This window comes from Parus major, chromosome 6 (assembly GCF_001522545.3).
Source record: "Parus major isolate Abel chromosome 6, Parus_major1.1, whole genome shotgun sequence".
Lineage (NCBI taxonomy): Eukaryota > Metazoa > Chordata > Aves > Passeriformes > Paridae > Parus > Parus major.
In genome coordinates, this window is record NC_031775.1 from 6051179 (window position 1) to 6073765 (window position 22587).

Below are 22587 nucleotides of genomic sequence, written 5' to 3' on the forward strand. Positions count from 1 at the left end.
AAAAACCCACTTTTCTGAAAGAACCTCACCAAGCCCATAGAAACAGCAACACTGTCTTTGCAAGGTAGATATCTGAGACAATTATTTCAATAACAAAGCAGCTGAAACTGCAATGAACAGGTCTTCATTTAAATATTGCCCTATTAACTAAATATTAGTTATTTATTATTATAAAGCAGTAGATATCACTAAGGTCTGAAAAGATATCAAATCTACAATTACTTAATTTGGATTCCTTTTCAAAGCTAAGAAACACAAAGAACTTAGTCTTAAATGTAAGAAGGTAAATGTGTACTTCAGCAGAATGACTTTGAGCTCACCACTGTGTTTTCCCTTAAGTAAAAAGGGAAGATGCATTGATGGGGAACCACTATAAAGACCTCAATTTGCACCAAACTGAATTCTTTTGTTCTTATACAATTATTTATTGCAGAATGGTACAAAGTTTCATTATTTGTGGACACTATAGATGGAAATAACACATATACACACATATGACCACACTCGTGTTAAGTACTTCTTTATTTGACATTAGCCCATTGCTTTCCCTACTATCTCAGCAAACAAGTTCATAGACTTGAAATATCCATTTTAGTGCATATTTTTAAGGTAGAACAAATATGAGATTACCTGAATAGTTTAGAAAGTTCAAGAAGTTGAAAAGTAAATAAGTCATTTGAGAGACAGTGACTCCTCAGTGTCAAAAGAAAATGTGGAAAATATAAGGGATGTATTCCTTAATGAAAAAAAAATCTTCGTAGAGACACAGATTATGAAGACAGCTGAAAGTTCATTTTTTATGGCTGTTGATGAATACATTTTACAGAATCACAAGAAATGAATGAATTTTCATTTCATTTTGAAATGAAAAATTTCAACCCCTAACCAACTGCATGCACTATCATATATTTAATCAAAAGTCCACCTAGACCCCAAGAAGCATATGGTCTCTAATTTTATCATCTGTTTTCCTTTTCTTGAATGTTGGTGAGTTATTAAGAATCTGCTGCAGTATTTTGTAAAAGAAATATGCCCACAATGAATACATTATTATTTATATGTGGGGGAAAAGAACCAGTGGCACTGGGTGCTTAGCCCTTTTGAACTTGAAAGAATGCAAACCAAGAAAATATAGCTTATCTATCAGACAGCATAAAATCTGAGTACAAGTAGAATATGTTTGAATGCAGTAACAGAAACTGGATGCATGAAGTAAAAGTGAAATTATTATGTTTATAGTTTGCAGCAGTCACAGCATATGAGCTACAGAGCAAGGATTTTTTTTATGGACATCATGGCAAAGATGATTTTATGAAGTGGTGCAGGAAGCAGACTGTCCTTGCTTTGAGGATAATTTTAACTCAAGCAGACTTACTTAGCTTCATTGTCATGCAGAGAATTAGGAATATCTAGCTCAGATTTTCTAGAGTGTAGGGCTCTGCTACATGGTCAAATCTGAGAAATCCTTCTTTCCTTTCCCACTAGAGTGGAATCCCTGGCCTGTGAACCCTTGGGGCTGGGAGAATGTTTGTGTGAATATCACTAACTGCACATCCAGCTCTTCTCAGGGTGGTTGGTGTCACCCACTGCTGTGTCTCCGCTTTTGGGGGCAGCACACTGCCAGGTCAGTGAGCAAAGGGGATAGTAACAAGCTTTTAGTCCATCTCCCAGTGTAATATAATGTCCATTTAAATCAACTTAATAGAAAATCAATTCAAGGTGAAGACCTCAAGATGAAAACATCTGATAATAAACTGTTAGGATAAGATACTGCAGTTGATCATAGCTGGACCTCAGCCTGCAGTCTGTCTGTAGGAGGGTTAACACCATTTTTTGAAGCAAGCAATCAGAAGCTGGAGCTTTGTATGTAACACTTCCTTTTTCAAAAACTCTGAATTCTGCTTCAAGACTGGATCTTAATCTCTACCCTATATAAGCATATGGAAATCTGTTAAATGCCTAAACAGATAGTGAAGGTTCTCAAATCTAAAGCACTAAAATACCTCTAGGTTGCTTTCTTCTTTTACATATGTAGTTTTCTTCCAGAGCTCTGTTTCATAATTGTTTCCAGATTATAAAAGCATGAACTGGATTTAAAAAATGTGGTTATTCCACCACTTCCAGGTCAGCACACACAGCGTGTATATCTCCTTTGTGCTGCTTACAAGTGTTCCTGGCTCTCTGATCTCCATTCCTTGATCTCGCCCACTGTGCCTCAGAGATGCACCAGGGGAGCTCCACAATCACTTTGTCAGAGAGGACTTCAAGTATTGGCATTGAAGAAACACCTCCCAGTGTCTGCAGAAAGGCAGTGGGAAATTCTCCCAGAGAGTCTTTAATATAATTTCTTTAAGTTTTGGGAAGGAATTGGAGAAGAAAGTTATTAGGAAGACATTCCAGTGGGAATGGGGAAGTTGTTCTGATGAACAAATCAGAGAAAAATCAAATCTATGGTAATGCAGTTGATGCTTCAGAAGCTGAGAATGACTAGCAAGAAAGGATGATTGTGTGGTTAAAGCACCGATGTCTGACTGAGGAAATCTGAGTTCATTTCCTGTCTTTGCTATCTCTTCAGCTATAAGCAAGAGATTTAATCTCCCTACTTGCCTTTTTTTTCTTCTTCCTGTAGCAGAGGAGAGTCATTATACTTCAGATTGTTCTAAGAACAAATGAACTAATGTGGCCTGTACATTTAAGTTTAAGCAAAACAAACAAACAAACAAACAAAACCACCACAAAAACATAAAAGCTTCAGTTCTCGTTCCCTCTTATTTTAAAAAGGCCTTTCTGCTGCCTATGGGGCAAATGTACCAAAGTCTTCACACCCTGTGTCTAGAAAGATGAGGAGGCACTTCTAGTGCCTGGGCTGACATCTGGGCACACCCAGCTTCTAGTCAAGAGGTGAACAAGGCTTATCAACTACAGGGTGTCGGTTTTTTTCCTACACAAACATAGCCTGAGGCGCAGCTTCCTCCCTCTGGGAGGCTTGATGAAGCAGGCAGGCAAAAGCTTAGAAAATTGGCTATCAAAACTTTCAAGAGAAAAGAAACTTTTAACACCTGATGTTGAAGCATGGTAGTATGAGATGGTGAAATGCTATGACAACACAAAGGTGAAGGCCCCAAAGCAGGATCGATGCAGAAACACAAGCCCCAAGGCAGAGCATTTGAGGTGTGAGTATAATGACTCAGTGATCCACCTCACTGGCAAGGAACTTCCTGAACCTTCTGTTGGTGCCTTCTAATTCCTAGCACAGGCAGAAAATTTGAAGAAATTAAACTCTCAATTAATTCTGTGAGCACTGGAATGGAGAATGCCTGGTCTTCTGTGGTGATTGAGTGCAAGAGTCCTTCAGGATTTATAGGATTTACAGCTGGGTCACCAGCTTTCTCCTTCGAGTGTGCTCTGTTGTAGTGCGGGCAGTAGGACCAAGGCAGGGATCATCCCAATCCCTGTGCTGGGCACTGCTTGGGCTGCACCTCGAGTGCTGTCTTCAGTTCTGGGTCCCCACTTTACAAAGGACATTGAGGGGCTGGAGTGTGACCAGAGACAGGCAACAATGCTTGTGAAAGGTTTAAAAATATTTCTTGTGAGGAACAGCTGAGGGAGCTGGGGTTGTTTAGTCTTGAAAAGGCTTGGGGTGGGGGACATCATCGCATCATCGCCCTCTGCAAGTCACTGACAGCAGGTTGTAGTGAGGTGGGGCTGGTCTCTTTGCCATGTCTGCAGAGAGAACAGGAGGAAATGACCTTAAACAGGAGAGATTCAGATTAAATACCAGAAGACAATTTTTTCACTGTTTGGGTGGTGGCACTAGAGTAGGTTGCACTGAGAGGTGATATGGCCACCGTCCCTGGAGGCGTTTGTCATCGGGTTCTGGCGCTGGGCGATGCTTCAAGGGTTACAGTGGCAGTACTGGGCGGATGGCTGTACTGGGTGATCTTAAAGGATTCTTCCACCTCTGACGATGCTATGATTCTACCCTTCCACGCCTCAGGGCCGGGACACCCGCAGGCGCATTCCTGCAAAGCTTTTAATTCTCATTTGCCCTCGGTTCTGCCAGCGAGCTCGACATTGCTGAGGCAGGCTGGCAGAGGCGGCCCGCGGGCCTTGCCCGCCCGGTAGCAGTGTCACACGGCCGGGCTGCGGCGGCCGCGCTGGGCCGGTGGCTCCCGGGGCACGGCGGAGGGGGCGATGGGTGCGGTGAAGGAGATGCGGCAATGGGGAACATGGGTGCGGGGGAACACGGGTGCGATGGGGGAGCTGCGGCAGTGGGGGAGGTAGCGGACATGGGTGCGGGGGGACACGGGTGCGATGGGTGCGAAGATGAAGATGCGGCGACACGTCCCGGCCGCGGCGCCGCCATGGGCAGGGCGGGGCGGCCGCGCTGACGTCAGGGCGGGCCGAGGGGCGCGGGGCGGCTGCGTGTTCCCGCCCTCCGCCCCTCCCTGCGCGGGCCGGCCGGCGGGACCCGAGGGCGCGGAGCGGCCCTGCCCCGGCAGGCGACAGCGGCCCGCACCGTCCGGCGGTGAGTGCGGGGCGGCCGCGCCGCCACCCCCGCGCCGCCACCCGCCCCTCATCGGGGGCTCTTTGCCTGCGGGGAGCAGCCGCTGCCCTCCTCCCAGCGCCGCCGCCCTGCGCCGGGGCGGGGGTCGCCGCTCGGCCGGGGATGCTGCGGCAGCGGGGGCCGCGCGGGCCGCGGGAGGCCGGGGACGGGCGGGCGGACGGGCGGGCGGGGCGGCCTCCTGCACGGCCCCGGCGGGTGCAGCGCTCACCTCCGGGCCGGCTGAATGTCACGGGCCGTGCTGCGGGCTCGGGGGCAGCCTGGCACGGCGGGCCCGGCGCAGGGAGCGCCCCGGTGCCGGCTCTGCGGTGGTTTGTGCGCCCTGTAATTCGGTGTTCGGGGAGACTCGGGTGCCTCGGGAGCAGCTGCTGCGAGCCCCGGTCACAGAGGTCTTGTAGCGTGAGGTTTCGTATCTCGAGGGTTTTAATCTCCGAAAAGGGGAAGAAGCAAAAGCACCCAGTGTGTGTTCAAAAACAACAGTTTAAAAAAAAAAATAGTAACGGTGGAAAAGAATGATAATGGTGGCATATCTACTTTAGCAGTGATTTGTTGGGATTTTTACCAAGGGGACGTTCTGTACGTTGTGGTGATTTCGCTTTAATGACACTGAGACTTTGCTTTCGTCACCCAGAGCCTGATGTTCACTTCGCGTTCTGTCAAATGTACTTTGGCACGCAATGAAACGTAGGCAACCTCAGCCTTTAACTTTGAGCTGGAGGAGGTCGAGCTGTTTATCTTCAGCTTAAGAAAGCAAAACTGCATGGGAACTTTATGCTGTGGCAGAGCGTTAGTGTCCAGGCCAAACATCAAATTAAGGTAAGTATTGTCGATCTGGTACTCAATCTGGTATGTTGTGTAAAGATGTAAAGGACTTTTCAGGGGAATTGGTGCATCTTGCAGGGTTAGAAGTTCATGTCTGTGGCAGGCTTGTTCTTGGTGTCTGTGGGCTTTGAGCCTTGATTTGGTGCAGAATAGACTTTTTTGTTAAGAAGGTGTCAAAAGTGAAATGAAGTTGAATCTTAAGTTCTCATTTTGTTACATTTTTATAATTGAGAGGCACTTCACATGTTTACCTAGACTTTACTGAATTTCTCTTTTATGGAGACACAAAACTCTTGAGTTAGCCTGCGGCAGTAAATATTTACGTTGTTTGCTGATAATGAATGGAATTGGCAAGATTTTTTCTCATGTATGTAATGATCACATACCTCTAAATTCTATGGGTCCATTTTGAATTACATGCCTCCAGACTGAAGAGGTGATGGCCTAACAAATGAGACATGAGTAACAACCAGCTACCTAAATGTCAGCCAAGGGTCTATGTTGATATACAACTTAGAGTAGGAAAGTTGCTTTTGAAGTTGAGATTTAATTTCTGCTCATGGATAGTGTTTTTCGTTATAAAAATATCAATATTTGGGTTCCAAAAGCAGCCCAGTATTGTCATTTAACTGTAAAGCTGTTGAAACTGTAGAAATAGTTTCAATTAACATAATGATCTCATTTAATGTATTGTTATACTAATGAGTAATCCTGTTTAGTGGAACTGTTCGTGTAAAAGCTCATTGGAGTAAAATCCATTACTTTTGGACCTGATCATCCTTTAAGAGGGATTGGTTATTTGGAATAAACCAGTTAGTAGGAAATGTTGGCATGGGCTCTTTAGGTAAAAAAGCCGTTGTGCCATCAATATTGAGATGAACATTGCTTGCCTGGAATCTTTAGAAAGTGTGGATCTCTAAAAATGGAGAAGAGATGAAGGAATATAAGATTACAGAAAGTAATATGATGAAATATATCAACAGTGGTTGTGGTGTTCTCTTTTAGCCAGTATTCACTGTAAACAGCAGCACCATCTTCTTAATTAGAAGCTTTCAGGCAGGGTTAAGTCCCATGCCAACAGGGATGCTAAGAAGATCAAAATACTAATGGTGCTTTTGATAATTAGGTTGAAAATCCTGTATTGTGTTTCAGTTGGAGCAATAAAACCAGATTATGTAAATCTCTGGATACCTGCACACATGTATGTTACAGTAAAATCCCAACAGTGTTGAATTGTTGTTCCAAAGTTTAATTTTGGCTAGTCAGTACAGGTCTTTGCAGTTCTTCATAGCTTTTGGAAACACTCTCCAGCTCACTCTTAAACTGCTACCAAGTAGGTGCATGTTGGAAGATATTCTGAGAATGTTGTTTCCTCCTTTATCAAAAGTAGCTGGATTTGCAGAGATCTGGACTTTGCTCAGTAGTCATTCTCTGTTCTAAAAGGAGGATTCAGCTGCAGCAGTTCTGCTGACAATATCCTATAGGAATTGAAGAAAGTCTCCTCAGGCTGGGGGTTTTTGCTTATCCCTGGTCACATGGGGAACTGGTGTCGCAAGTTCTTGCTAAAATGCCTGTTTCACTGCAGATTGTTGGGTTTTTCGTGAGCACTTAGTCTGGGCTGAGTTGAGGTCCTGCTCTGCAGAGTGCATTTTAATGGCCTTTATTGAAGAAGTACTGGCAATGTCCTCACTGCAAGGAGGCTTGGCTTCTTAGCTAGAGGAAATGGGTGATAAGGATTTACTTTGATGAGGTGGCTGAACAATTTATGGATCAGGAATAACCCTTAAATTGTAAATAATTTCTGCAATTATTCCCTGAAGCCTAAGAAGTTCTGTGCTTTTAGGCTAATCAGCCCAGATGGCTTGTGACACACACAGCACAAGGGAAGCATCCAGGGAGAACTGAATGTCCCAGCTTCTCTTGACTCAATAATATATCTGCTTTAGGCTGGAGACTGAAAAATCTCCTCTTCTGGATGGATGCAGAGTTTATCACTACAGTGTGGATTTGGATGATAATTCAATTCACACTCTTTTTTGTAAATTGTTTAAAATGCTGCCTTTACCTAAATGCTATTTTTTTCTGATCTTACATGTTAAAATTACTACATAACCATGTTGTTATATATTTTTGATGAGTTCAGGGATGCTGTGGCTTTTGAGTAACCTTCATCTCAGGCAAACTTGCATTGGCAGAAACTTGACAAGATCCAGGCTGCTGCTGTCAGTAGCAGGAGACTTGAGGAGAGGAGCACAATCTGTCAACCTGTGTAGCCTTGTCGATCAGTAAACAGAGTTAAAAACAGAAAAATTAATTTTCTGTGTAAGTCTTTTAATCATGAAAGCTTTCTGAAATGGTAGTTTGGATAACTATAGCTTTACTATGATTACATTGAGATCCTGATTAAACAAAACAAACAATATGTATCACCTTCCTGTAAATTTGAATAAAATACAACATAGATGAGTAACTCTGAAACTGATCCTGTGACAAATTGTCACTTGGAACTGAAGTTGCATCTCAGTTTCTCTGAGAATTTTTTTTTTGTTTTGTTTTTTTTTTTCCTTCTGTTGCAAACCTCTGAGGACATAACAAATATCTGAGTCTTCCACATTGTAGGAAACTGACCTTGAGAAGTACATTCCAGTATAGCTGTTGGTGTATCAGAAAGCTGGTAGAAAAGCACAAAACACACATTAAAATACTGGAGGCTGTCAGTCTGTTGTCAAAAACATATCGGTGTTTGTTATGCTGTGGCAAACTCACAAAGTTGTTTGGTATGCAACATTTTCAGGGAGTATGGTGTTGAACTGGGAACTGATTTATATCAGTGGAATTGTAGACAGAAGCTGTATTGAGTCCAGGACTAATGAAATTAAACTCAATAGCAAGAAAATTATACTTTGAAGATGTTGTTTACAAATGAGCAAGTTTCAGCTGAATGCTGAAAGTGTAGACTTTAAAGAGAAGTCAGACTTCAAATAACACATACAATTACGTACAGTACAGCATCTTTGTGAAAGCACATAAATGTGAAACAAACTGGTGTGTTTGGTAGCAAAGAGAGCAGGTATTGGTGGCCTCTTCTGGCAATGCAGGGAGTTTAGAAGTAGTTTTAGAAGTTTTCCTTGGGAATCTGCAAGACAGTGAAATAACCTTGACAGAATCGTTATTGGGGTTCTGGAGCTCCTTGCTTAAGGCAGTGAAGGATGCAAGAAGTTTAGGGGTTCAAGGACAGGTTACAAAAAATAGTGGACAAGAGATCTGTGGAGGGCTCCTAAACAAACTGCATCAAATTTAAGAAATTCCAAGATGTGAGAGTGGTTGAAGGTTGAGGAAGTCACATTCTGTGTTTGCCCTTATCATCTCTTCCCTGATGCATTTTTATTTTAAGGCAACCACAGGAACTAATGGGATTTTTGTATTCCTCACCACTAAAATAAAATTGATTGGCGGATCAGTATGGAGAATTGAACTGGGCATGGAGATGCCATGATCCATGCACAGTGAAATACCATGATTTATGTAATATTTCCAGCTTATCCAGGATTCACTGTCTGTCTTTCATGATAGCAGTGTTAAAGATTTTCTTTGTCAGTCCTTTTTCTAGTATTTTTTTAACCCAGCAGTGGCTGACTTAGCAATATGTTTTTTAGATACGTAGCAATGTGCTGACATGTTCTTGTTCTCAAGATCACAATTGGCTGTGAAAAACTGAACTATGCTGAAATAGCATTGGCAATATATAGGAAAGAAAATCTCAGAACTATTGTTTTCTATCTTCTTACTGCTTCATCTTGTTTAATCTTGCTTAGTTATCAAAGGTGAACCTCTTCAGGCTTATTGAAGATATCCCAGTACTGGTGAGTCTATGAATTACATGCAGTCTCTTCTAATTACCTCTGTTTGCCATTCAGCTTAACCTATAACTAGAATTGTTACTCAGGCAGCAGGAGAAAGAAAGAAAGAATGAGTGTATGTGGCTGGAGGGGGGAAAAGAAAAGCAACTTAGATATTGGTTGAAAGCATAGCCTCATTGAAGAGTTAAACCCATGGAAATTCTTAATCTTAAGATGTCCACATAGATAAATTGTTCAGCAGCAGTTCAGACAAGAAGTATTGTATCTGTTATTAGTCATTATTTAATCATTGAAAAATATATATTGAAAAATATGTTAGTACCAGTGTGAGAGGCTTCTAGCTCAAGACAGCCAATATTTTTACATGGAGAACATGCATCAGTTGAATAAACAAACCAGAGGAGTAGGATGGACAACATGGCAGTCTAAAAAGGGATATTTCCAGTTATAATTAGTTGTATACCAAGTTTCACTTGGCTTTCAGCCTGCCTGTTCTTATCAGCAAGAAAATCCTGCTCCAGGATTTAGCATGTATTACTATGTGAGAAGTAGAAAACAGTAACTGGTAACCAACTATTTGAGCTGGTTACTCAGTCAATGGTGAAGTAAATCTTTCCTAGAAGAGTTAGAGATAGAAACAGTATGTTTTAATCACTTGGTGACAGTGGATAGTGCTGAGGAAAAAAGGGTCATTCCTCTGTTAATAAGTGAAATGTTTGCTAGAGAACAGGCAATTCCTACTGATTTGCAGTAGGACATTGCTTTTGAGACAGATGCATTTTTTCTGGATTTGTTCTTACAAGACAGATTTAATTACCTATGTAATTCTGCATCAGCAGAAGCAGGGGCCTGTTCCTGCTATCATTTGCTTTGATGCTGACATAATCACAAAATGTGTTAAGGGGAGATCAAGATCTGACATTTCACCGGTAGAAAGCTTTAATTCTAGGCTGCAACTCCTCTTTGGGATTTTTCAGTCAATCTTAGCCACCACATAAAATTTAAATTGGCTTTATGATGTTAGCAGTGATGCTACCTTTAAAACTCTTCTGAAAGGGGTGTTTCTGGTTACCTGCTGCCTTACTCATCGTGTAAGAATGCCAAAAATTTGCCTGTCTGAGAAACCTTGGAAAAAAAGACTCTGATGTGAGGGAGAAGAGTCTTTCCATAATCTATGTACTTGCACACAAACATATGGCTTATCTTTCAGGACAGAAATCTTGCTAAATCCAAGGAAATACTAATACAGCATAGGAACCTAGATATAAATGTGCTTTATAGTCACAGTATGTTTGTTTGGGGTTGTTTTTGGAAGGGTTTGGGAGGTGGTGATGGTGAATGATTTACAGGTTTTGGCTTCTTTGTAGCTGTGTGACTTTGTCATTAGGTTGCAGGGCTTTGGATCTGTAAGGCAGGCAGTGTCTGTCTTTTCTTACTTCAGTTTTTCCCCTTATTTTGTTATCCCTGCAAATTTGGTAACAATTTAAAGTATCAACAAAGAGAGAAACAAGTAAAGGCTTTTTGTTTCTCTTACAAATATGTTGAAGACATCTGCATCTTTTGCTATTTAAGAGCTATTAAGCAACCCTAGTGAAGAAGCTTGACTTGCTCACTCAGGTTGAATCTCTTGGATTGGTTTAGTTCACAGGAGGCTGTTCCTTGCATAACACAATGAGTGAAGTAATCCACATAATTTAATTCCTTCTAACAGAGGTGTTTCTGCACTGGAGCCAGATGTATTGGTCACGATTATGTTAATTGCTTCTGGTTTATGGCAATATATCCCTCTCACCTCTTGCAGTGTTCTTGCAGGGGTCAGCACACCTAATGTAGTGCTTGTATCATCTGGGCCTTGTGTTCTTTGGATGCCAGTGAAAACCACTGTGCTCTGTGTCCTGTGTTTTAGAGCTGGTTATGCAAGGGCTGTCTCATGTTTATATCTGCAGGTATAGGCTTGACATTGCTCGTCCAGATTGAGCAAGATCTGCTGAAGAAAGGAATTGATGACTTCCTCCAAGAGGATGCATCAGATGAATAGCAGGTTCAGAGAGGAGTCATGCATCTCTAGTGCCTTATTCCAGTTTCTCTCTGACCTCTGTCCCTTACAGCAGTTAGATTGTCAGCGCTAAAGCAGGAAAGAGTAACTGTCATTGCACTTCATGTCTCATTTATGAACAAACCATAATAACCTGCAGTAACACTTAAAAGGAACCCGAGATTGCATTGTCAAGTCCTTCTTCTTCTTCACAGACCCCGATAATCTCTTTTACTGGGAGTAATTTATCTGTACCCTCAGTTATACTCTTCCACCTTTTTTTCTTTGTGCTGAAGCTGCTCCTTGGTGCAGCTGGCTAAACATCTGGACCTTGACTGCCTTCCACCTTGTTAGTTGTATAAGAATGATGAAAATCAGTGCAACTTTACTTGTTCGAGACAGAGGATTTTAGCAAAAGTTTTTCTTGTAGTTAAAATTTTCCTGACTTTTTTTTCAATGAAATCTAAAGGGGCTTATGATAACTCATACCCTGTTTTATTTCAATGTTTTGATTAGGTTTGATGTAAAAATTTGGAGTTTAAAATACATAGTTTTTGTTTTACTAATATGAAAAGCACAAGTGGGCAACAATCACAGAGTATTCTTGTTTGGGCAGATAACACTTAGCCCTTTTTTGCTTCGTTGAGGTGCCTGATACTCTGTGTAAACAGCATTCATGGCAGAGTGAATTGACAGTGTGGCCCTGAGGGATGGATGCAAAGGGAGGTTTTGATTCTGGAAATATTGTGGTGGATTTCTTCTACAAAATAGAACTGCACTTACTTATTTATTTTTCTCCAGTAAGTGCTTATGTCCTCCTGCCTTATCAAACATTAAGAATTCTGATGAATAGCAAGAATGCTTTTAGAGATGGCAGGGGATGTCACATTTTCTAGTGTATTGACTAAAGATACTGCTCAATGTTAGAAACACTAAAACTCCAGTCTCTTTATGATGTATGTCTTTCTCCTTCTGCCTTTATTCATTATCATGTTCTGCTCATGTTCTTTGACCTAATATATTTTGACAGTAAATTGAGCACAAGAGCAGCTTGGATAACTGTTTTTTTGGTGTTTGATAGATCAACCCGTCAAAGCAGGTAGAACCTCATTAATGCGAGGGAGGAAAAACCAAAAAGGATCTATCTCCAAGATAGCTTGAGATCTGAAAACAGAATCTCACAACTTGGGACAAAAAAAAAAAAAGGTAATTTCAGAGAAATAGAACAATAAGCCCTCACCATCTTGGGATTTCTTGCTATATTGCCCACTATGGTACTTTCAGAACTCAGTGTCAGGGAGGCTGGTGTTTGGATAGGACAAGGGAGAGTGGCTAAAATTCATGGGTGCCTTGGTAAAGCATTGGGAATTGATTCAAGAACAAGTGTTTTGGAGAGATTGAAGACAGGAGAAAGAAGGCAGGCTTGGAGGATTTTACTGCAGAGCTGATAAATTTTACTGGATCTTGGACTGAAGGTGATATTTTTGACTGAACTGAACTCTGTGCAGAGTAAACAACACAAAAAATTGTAAATACTCAAAGTTCAATCTTGAAGCTATCAGCATTTCTAGTTGCATTCTGATTTATTTTAATTCATACAGCATGCACAATTTCCTCAGGATTCATGATCTGGAATTCCCCAGGGCTCCTCATGCTCAGAGCAGGTGTTTACCAGCTGGATCTCTTGCCAGTTTCTTCCATTCTTTTTAAGCTCCCATGGTTGTCTTAAAGCTGAAAATTGACTTGCAGTCATGCTGCCCATCTTGCAGTGTTCTTAAGCAAGTGCTAAGGAAGCCTTTTGCTGCTTCTGCAAACCTCACAGATTTTTCCCTGATGACTTTCAATACCTCCCTACATTGATGGAAATAAGATATTTTCACATAACTGATCTAATGTATTTTTAATAACCCAGAAGTGTAAGAGATGATTTTATAAGCTGTCCACAGGACAGAGTTGAAATACACATGCCCTTAAATTTCTGTGAATGAAACACAGATCTGAAACTGCTGGCATGGCAGAAGATCTGCAGAGGGGAATTGCTCTGGCCTGTCACCAGTCTGTCAGGTGTGTTTCATCCATCAGCTGGGTATTCCACACTGCTGTGACAATAGGAGGGGAATTCGGTCCTATTCAGGAATCTGGAACTGGAAAATGCTGTTATCTTCCTGGTGGCAGGGATCATAGTATTTGAAGTATTTTAAGCTTCATAGCTTGAAGTATTTTAAGGTGCTTAAGCTTTCAAATGTATCAATATTTAAGCTGTCTTCTTCTGTAGGGCAGAATCTCAGATGCAAAGCTGGACTTTGCAGAGTAGTTAATGTATAGGAAACTGCCTTCCTGGTGGTGCTGAAACAAACTGTGAATGAAGTTAGAGTGAACGTTGTGCTTGCCAGTTGAAACTAACAGTGCAGGATTTGATTGAGGTGTAAATAATCCTGTAGAGGAAGTACCAAGGAGGGTGAATATCCTTTTGCTTATCACCAGGATCCTGAATATCCTTGAAGGTAAGGATGTAGCAGCTTTTCATTTAATTCAGATTATACTTCAGAGGGGGTTTGTGGATTTTAACTCCTTTTCCCTGGATCATTACGTAAGGCTAGGCTCTTTATAATTAGCTTAATTCCTGATTAGGCTTGTGTGCACTGGATAATGTATTTCCCAAGGCAAAGAATGTAAAACTTGTTTGCCCAAATGTCAGTTCTTTTAAAAATCCATAGATTATTTAAGTCTAAATATACTTTGAATTTCTTCATAGTACAACAGGACACAGTTGAAATACTATTGAATTTGAGTCTTCTGGGCTGCAGAAATCATACTCTAACTGGTATGCACACTGCTGCTTGATAAGGGAGTTTCATTGTTAGGCTAGCATAATCTTTCCTACTAAACACATGTAAAGATTGTGGAAGTTTTAGAGACTGTAATAAGAAATTTCCCCATTTTCTGGGAAACATCTGCCAGACATGATGCTGTTAAGTTTTAGTGGTTTTTTTGATGACATTGTGTTTCAGTGAAACAAATGAAACCTGGACTTGAGAAGGTGGTGCAGTAGTTACAGTTACGCAGCTGATAAAATACAGAGTAGTATTGTTTGTCTTTTCATTTAATTATCTGAAGTGTTCTAGGCTATCAGTATGGTTTTCATGAAGATACTGTGTTGTCTTTGCCTAATCAAGAATAAATGAGCAAGAGCCCTTCCTAGAGAAATGAAAGGTATTCTTTTCAAATTTAGTTTGCAGTACTTGGTGGAGGATTAAAGTAATCTAATTAAATGGCCTCATTTAAATTTTGCAATCACCTAAGAGATGGTAGATAGATGTGAAAAGGGAATTAGCCATAAAGCATGCAAGTTGAATTAGCAGCTTTCTAATTTAACTTTTTCAGTTTGGAAGATTACTTCACAAGACTTGCTAGTTGTTTAGAGTCAGGTTATCTTCTCAGGGATCTGCAGTATGGTTCTTGCTGGGAATTAATTCATCAGCATGTTAAAGGCTATCTTTTATTCATGGATGTATTAAAAAAAGGGGTGTACTTTATTGTATGTAGTTGACATAAAGATCTTTGATGTTGCTATTAAAGCCTGATCATATTTTCCTGTGCAAGGTATGCAGGTGCAACGTAGGCAAGAGGTGTGACATTAGACACTTCGATCCGTGTGCATGCAGACGGTGTATGAAATGTTCTGCTGGTCCCAGGGGGAAATACTTTTGTATTTCTTTGCACACCTGGATGAGGGCAATGTCTCTGGTGTGCAAGAATTCGCTGAGTGTTGGAAAAGTCAGGATTTGTGTTGTAGTTCAAAATGGAAATGCACACGCCAGTTGCAGAATGTGGATTCTGATGTTTTCAGAAGTTAGGAGCCCCTAAAAGCCCTGTGTGCAGCACCTTTCTCTTTCTGTCTTTGTAATGTAGATCAGCTTCCAGAAGTAGTGCTCTGGGGCATCCTGTTCACTGACAAATCCTAAGGGTATTTCAGTTTGCATGAATTTAATGCCACTTGGACTTTATCTTTGGTTATATCTTCGATTGTATCACTAAGAAACTAAGTGTTTCTTAGTGAGTCTTGCAGCTCAGGGAGTGTCTCACTTTGAGTAATGCTTGCTGTGGTTAAACAAGTTACTTTCTGTACTTTGAGTAAGTAGAACTTTTAAATTCAGTTACTAATGCTGACCTTATTCAACTGTTGTACTGCACTTCCAGTTTTGTATGTGAATGATTTCCAAAATAGACTACAGTCTCCATACAAAGAGGAAGGAATGATTAGGAATGTGGATCTTGATTCGGGTATATCCATAAGGTCTGGGAACAAAACATGTTGTTGTGAGATGTGCGATGAGTAGTTATTTCCTATATTTTAGGCATTGGGGAAATTGAAAGCAATCTCAAAAAATTAGCTTTTAGTCAGATTTTACATTATAGTTTTTGCAGGTTTATGTTGCTGATCGCAGGGTTTTGCTATGTCATATTTTATTTTAATAAATGTTAAATAAAATTAAAAAAAAATAAGTAAAATAAATAAATTTTTATTTTAAAAATACTAAATCTTAAGTTTATAACTTAATAATTGTAAGACAGTTGAAAAGTTCTGTTTGTTGCTGAAAATGGGTAAATTAAAAAAAAAACAAACTAAAAAATGATCCAACCTCTTCTCAAGTTATTTTATAGATTACAAAAGGAAAAGAAAAAAATGATGGTTTATGTAGAGAAGGAAATTTGGGGGAGTGAGGTGTGATCTGAAGAACATACTACTGCCAAGTAACTGCTGGAACTTGAGTTCACAAAATGTATCTGGGTTACTTTTTATCAGCGCGGTGGGAGTTAGGCATAGGAATCTAGGAAGCATATAGCTGCAAATATATTGAAAACTGTGTTTAATGTGTGGTTGATTCAGGTTTAATGTTGTTTTATTTTTCTTTCTTAGATTCAAGCACCCTTTAAGGACCAATGTACCCAATAGCTCATGGAAGAAAAAAATCAAAACAGGACATCCTTGGTTTCCAGGCTACCGAAATATGGAACGAAAACTTTAGGGAGTGTTTTGCAACCTATGCCAAACGGGACGGCTGTGAATTTAGCAGGGAGTAATGGTGGCAAAAATTTTGGCAAGCACAATGGCACTGTTGGAATGTCTTCCCTTGCTTTCAACTGGAAAAAATCAAACAAATATCAGTTTAATGATCAGAATGGGAGAGAGCCCAACACCAAACGCAACTGTAATGAAAAATTAATTGATTCTGAGAGGTATCCTCAATCTCAAAGAGCATTGGGCAATGATGAGCTCAGGGTGGGTTTGAACAGTACTGCTTCGGTTGTGTCAAAAGCAGCAAAGCAAACCAATATGTTTGTGTCTTCTACTGAGGAATTAAACCCAAAGTCTATACCTGGACTCTCTAGTTCAGCTAAATTCACCAAAGGTACCCTGTCAGGAAGGACATACTCTGGACTCAATGCTCCAAGATCAAATTTAAATGGATTCTATGGAAATCGGCCAGTGGTAGGTTTGCAGAGACCTAGAGCTAATTCCAGTACCACAAGGACAAATTCAGGAGAAAGCCTGGCACAATCTACAGACAATAGCAAGGCTTTTTCCTGTGACAAAATGGTAAGATCACAAAGTTTTTCACATTCCATTCAGAATTCTTTCCTTCCCGCTGCATCTCTAACCAGGTCACATTCCTTTAACAAAGCTGTGGATCTTACAAGGCCTTACCATAGTCAAAATCTTGCTGCCAGGACAGCTCAGAGGTCTACTCTGCTGTCAAGAAACGCGTGTCAGTTGGATGTACCCAATGGAAATGAGCCGATGAGGTATGGATTTACCAGACCGTACTCAGCTATGTCAGCTCCTTGTTCTAAGAAACCCCCGCTGTCAAATGGATCTGGGTCAGCACCTTCCTATGGATACAGATTAGGTCGGCCTTCTCTGCTGAAGCCTGCCAGGCAGCGGTTTGCTGGGGATGCTGGAGCCCTTGTGGATGGCAGCAAAAGTGCGGCTCCGGACACGCGCATTGTGGAGAATGCGGAGATTTCAGCAAATATCAATAGAGCCGTAGATAAAAACAGTATTCTAGAGAGCAGAGCTCAAAGAACAGAACCTGGTGAGGGCCTGCATGAAAGTCTGGGAAAACATGGGTCAAAAGTGATGTGTATGAGCGATGATGGAGATGAAATATCTATATCTTCTTTGTCATCCTCTGAGAAAAATGATTTGAGTGAAGACTTCAGTGACGACTTCATAGATATAGAAGAGGCAAACAGAACTGTACAAATCCGGCAGAAGGAGAGCTGCCTTCAGAAATTGGAGCATGGGAGCAGAACGTCCATCGAGCCATTCACGTCTCTCAAGGAAGGTGGAGGATCTTGCTGTAATGCTGATGACTGGCTTGATATAAATGTGTCTGGTAAATATCTTTTTATGTTCTGTTTGAAAATTTAGGTACTAAATCAAAATTCTGTAATGGTAATTAAGTTATTTAATGTAATTGCCCTTTGCTTATGATTTGTTTCAGAATGGAACTGCTCTATGCTGGCATGTTTGTTTGCTTGTGCCTTTTCTGCATTGTAGTTTTTCCCCAAGCATTACTTTGAGGAGCTCTTTGTGATAAAAATGAGGGTGACCTCATTTAAACACATTCGTGGTGTGGTTGTGGGATTCCTCATATCCTTGCTTTGCCATTCATTTTCTGGGTTGGTGATATTTTAAGAAAATTTCACCTCATGCTCCCTCCACCTCTGTAGGCAGAGAACAGCTGTAACTGCTTCTAAGTACTGGAAATAAGTGTAGGATGTGTAATTGAATTAGTTCAGTTATAAACAGGATTGTTACTGGGTATTTTTTGTTTTTCTGATGCATATTAATTCTTTAAAAATTAGTTGAAGACACAAGAAGATGCTTTTGAAAGCCACATTTTCAAATCTTTGATGGGCTTCTCATGGTAAAAACTGGTTTGAGAGATGGTGCAATTGAGAGACTAGATACGAAGGATATATTTTTGGACCCACCTTCTAATATGTTAAAGAGATGCAGATTTCTAGAAAGTAGCTTCCACGGTGGGTGAATTAGGGCAATGTAAAAGGTTATCAAAGATGTGGGTTGGAAGATTCCTTGGTTGTAGCTGCCAAGCCAGCTTGAGCTTTTCCCCCTTCTGGGATGAGGGAACAATACTGAGCAAAACTTTCAGATATTTCTGTTACAGTACAGCTCCAGTGAAGGTAGCACACTAGTACAGGCATTTTAACGTTCATTTTTTGAATACTGGGTTGTTTTTGGAATCTTAACTGATGCTGTTTTCTTTAAGCAGTGGATGACAACAGTGAAAGCACAAAACACACTACTGAGAATGTCATCTCTTCAGAGATGAACTACAGAGCTGGCTCCTCCTTTGAGCTTTCTCCATCTGACAGCTCTGACGGCACATATATGTGGGATGAAGAAGGGCTGGAACCTATAGGAAGTGTCCATCCGTGTGGAAGTTACGACTCTTCAGAAATGAACAGCATAGTATGTATCTATATTCTTAACTTGCATTTTTAGGATCTTAAAAATGTTATGTTTATTGCTTATTAAATATATTTTTAAAATATCAGTCTTTTTTAAAAAAAAATATAATTGTTTCCTCTTTCGGCTGTAGTTGATAGCTTTGTGAAACTTCTTGTTTAGGAGCTCCTGTTTCGGGGCAGGTGGCCTTGATCAGGCTGTTTGCACACATTGTTTTCTTCCCTTAATCTAAAGTCAGGACAAAACAGGTCCTTATGCAATCTTGTAGCAGTGCTCACAAAGAATAAAGGAATTTGATTTCTGCAAAGAATTCCTACTAATCTCTAAACATAGGAGTAAAAAGCCAGAAAATAGCTATTGCCTTTGTGGCTTCTTGCATTTGTTGTTTCTGTACTGTGTGCTCAAAGGGCCCTTGTGAGCTGAAGCAGATACTTGCTTTCTCTCTTCATTCAATCATAGCATCTCTGAGGTAGAGACCTGGCTGTAGCTCAGTGTAGCAGGGCTCTTTGTACATCTCCAGTGGGATACACAAGTACAGCATGACCTTTTTCTTGCTGCTAAACTCAAACTAATCTGCAAGAAGCATCATTAAATATGAGTGTATGAAGAGTTGTTGCTGTGATCTTCCATGTGAGATCAGGGAGCCAACCTTGGAATTTTAGTGGGCCAGAAGAGAATTCTGTTTGTCTGTCCTGTTCATATCCCTTTATCTGCACAGACTTCTGAATTAAGCAATTTGGATTTTATTAACATGATGCTAACAATCAGAACATTTGACAAAACCAATTAGGTTTAATCAATGTGTGTTTAAGGCATGTTAGGTACTCTGTCACCTCTGCCAGTTTAGTAATGTTGATACACTTTAAGACTTGGGTACAGATACGCAATTATATTCTTCATGTGTAACTAAGTATGAATTGCTGATATATTTTCAGCTGACTGTGGTATTGTTTGCTCTCCATCTTAAATTATGATGTTGGGATCTAGTGCTTGAAAGAGTTTAGCAGTGGTTATTAACTTTTTGTGGCAATTTTGGCCAGCTTGGAAAAGCTGTTAGATTTGTAGTATGAGTTTTGTAGCTTTATTAGTGTTTATAAGGAAAACCTAAGTTTCATGGAGGCCACTGCTAAAACAAACATGCTTGTCTCCAGACACATGCATGCACATGCCAAAAAAAGAGGGAAATTTTTAAACTTTGTCCTTTGTAAATTTTAAATATAGGTGCTTTGATACATACTCTGAAATGCAACAAACAAATGGAAGACACTTCTTTTACTGTGCTTTTGGAGTATATATCTAGGTCTTGCTACATGTAGCCCCTGTGAATTAATTTGTGCAGGGGTATGAGTTGCTGTTGAATCAATGTGTTGATTGACAGAAGCTGTTGTAAGCCATGTGGAGCAGAAGTACATTAGAAATCTTTGATATTCTTGTTCACTATTTTGGATTATTTCTTTGTTTATTGAAAGTGAAAAGCTCTTGGAGAGAGCTTAAAAATGGAAGAATATATTCAGTTGTTTTTGAGGAGGTGGAGAAAGGAAGAGATTTTGATGTTAAATCTAGAAGATCATGTATTGTTTCTACCCATTTTGATTTTTTATTCTGTTAGTGCTTCTCCAGAATTTCAGTACTTACTGTACTGTGACTTCTGTCTGAATGAGAAACGCATCAAGAGCATGTTGTATTTTTGCAAGACAGAAGTGTATTTTCAGTAGCTTGAGTTTTGAGGGGGAAAATGTAGCTCTGAAGTGTTGCACTACCACTTACTATGGGATTTTTTTTTCCCTGTACTTTTTGGTTTTGGTAGGAATTATTATATATTTGATTTCTTTAGCCTAAAGATTAAACAATGATCTTTTCTAATCTGAAGATGCAGAAGAATTTCTGATGCAGTTTTCATTATTTCTGAAAAATTGTGCTCTTGAGTAGGTTGCTGTAAGCTTTTGTTCCAAGGTTTTCCTTTTCTTTGCAAGTAAGGAGTATAAAGACAAAAAAGTGAAGGCATTGAGAATAATTATTGTGATTAGTCAAACGTCAGATGTTTTGATTGCTGGGAGATACGTGATCAAATTATGCAGTTTCTATCCTCTACTGTGGTGAGTTGAAAGCAGTTCATATCTGTGTGTCAAAATCCAATTGATGAGAATCAGATTTAAGAATTTGGAGTGCTTGGACTAATGCCAGCCTGCCTGCCCCTTGGATTTAGTATTTCCAGGGCAGTCACCAGAGCAGTAGTTGTGGAGTTCCTGCGGCACCAGGCTGGGGTGAGTAGAAGCACTGTGGCTGAGTAACAGTTCAGGGAACTATGTGCTGAGTAATTGGTCATGTTTAGTGCACAATTCACCTTTTTCTTCCTCATTTCCATCCATGCTGTTGTTTTGTTAGTCTTTTAAGCTGTATCCTTAGTATTAACAAATGCTAAATGCTTTTCCTAAGCTTTTCCATAGGTGGCAGTGCAGCTCCCATTGGGTGATCTTAGATTAGGGGTGTTTGGACCATCTTTGGAAGGACAGTTTTTGTAATAGGGATTTTAACTGGGATTCTGAAATGAGAACCAGCATAAGAAGGCAACAGCAGGAATTTGCTGGCCTCTGAAGCTCATTGTTCCTTTTTGGGGAACAGAAAAGACAATATCTTTGCTATTCTCAGTACATCTTGGTTTTAAAGACATGGGGATGAAGAATAAAATAAATTTGGCCTCTTTTAGTACAGTCCTTCTGTTGTTTACTAACTGAGTGAACAGCTATGGAGAAAATGTGTAATCCAGTGTTGGAGGTTTAAGAATCATACAGATCTAAATAAGGGGGAGCTTAGAGCTTGATAGGAAATGTGTGGGGTTTTTGTAAGGATGAAAATATTTCTATTGTCTAATTGCATAACAGAAAATAACTGAGTCCACTGTTGTTCCATTTCCACTTTCAAAGTCAACAAATCACTTGAATAACTTTTTAAGTGCTGAACTCCTTTCAAATTTCTAAGCACTGATTTTGTTGGTGCTCTTTATAGTCTTTTCAACAGCTGGTTTTTGCTGCTGAGCACCAAGTTCAGTTCTGTGTGAGCAGACTGATGCTTAGCAGAGCAGTTGATGGCTGTGTAAATCAGCAGGAATGGAAGTGTTTATCTGTAGATGCTCTCACTTGATGTTAGCAGTGCTCTTTGCTCATGTCCTGGGACTTAGTTGCTGACTGCAATGCCTAGTTCCTTTACTGCTTCATGGCAGAAAGCTGCTCAGCAGTGGGAAGTACAACTCCTGGTTGTAGTTTAGTTTTGCTAGATTTTTTGTTTCATTAATTTTTCTCTGAAAATACTGTTCACCATACGTGTAAGCAGTGTAGCCTCAAACAGGCATCCTGACCAGTCTCATGGATCCTTTGCTTGCCCTCTCTTGTTGTAGCAAGGTTTGAGGTGTTTTCTCATCTCCAGTGCATTAAGTAGGCACATGAGAAGCAGAAGCTTTAGTATATGTTTGTTCAGAGTGCAGCTTTAAATGCTTTCAGCCTGTGCAAGTCCTTATTTGCATTGAGAAGGATAGGTAGTACAGCTGTTACTGTTCTGAGGTATCTGCTTGTTTTTAAAGATGCTGCAATATTCTAGTGCTCAAAGTCTGAAAGAAGCAAAACTTGAAACTGAAGACATTGCAATAATTCTGGCTTCTTTCTGTAATATTCACAAGAGAGGAAGTTCTTGTGATGTGATTCGGGGTTTTTTTTTTTGTTTCTGTTAAAGCGATTTCATTTGGGCCAACAGGTTTGGACAGGAAGCTTTCAGAGTGCTCCCCGTACTGTCAGATTGAGTTCTCTGCCCTCTT

The 22587-nt window shown here is 40.3% G+C and overlaps 1 protein-coding gene across 7 annotated transcripts in view; it reads left to right on the forward strand.

Moving 5' to 3' along the window:
- The first annotated feature begins 4438 nt into the window (after window positions 1-4438).
- Window positions 4439-22587, forward strand: part of CCSER2 (coiled-coil serine rich protein 2) — a 61814-nt gene continuing 43665 nt past the window's right edge. For 3 of the 7 annotated variants that reach the window (XM_015633134.1, XM_015633138.1, XM_015633139.1), the window contains exons 1-4: window positions 4439-4528; window positions 5196-5380; window positions 16203-17682; window positions 18580-18782. In XM_015633134.1, the coding sequence (XP_015488620.1) occupies window positions 16242-17682; window positions 18580-18782 (1644 nt within the window). In that variant the 5' untranslated portion in view covers window positions 4439-4528; window positions 5196-5380; window positions 16203-16241. Of the gene's footprint in view, window positions 4529-5195; window positions 5381-9201; window positions 9250-16202; window positions 17683-18579; window positions 18783-22587 lie in introns of all 7 variants that reach the window. The other 4 variants (XM_015633137.1, XM_033515501.1, XM_015633140.1 and 1 more) reach the window with 2 other exon arrangements.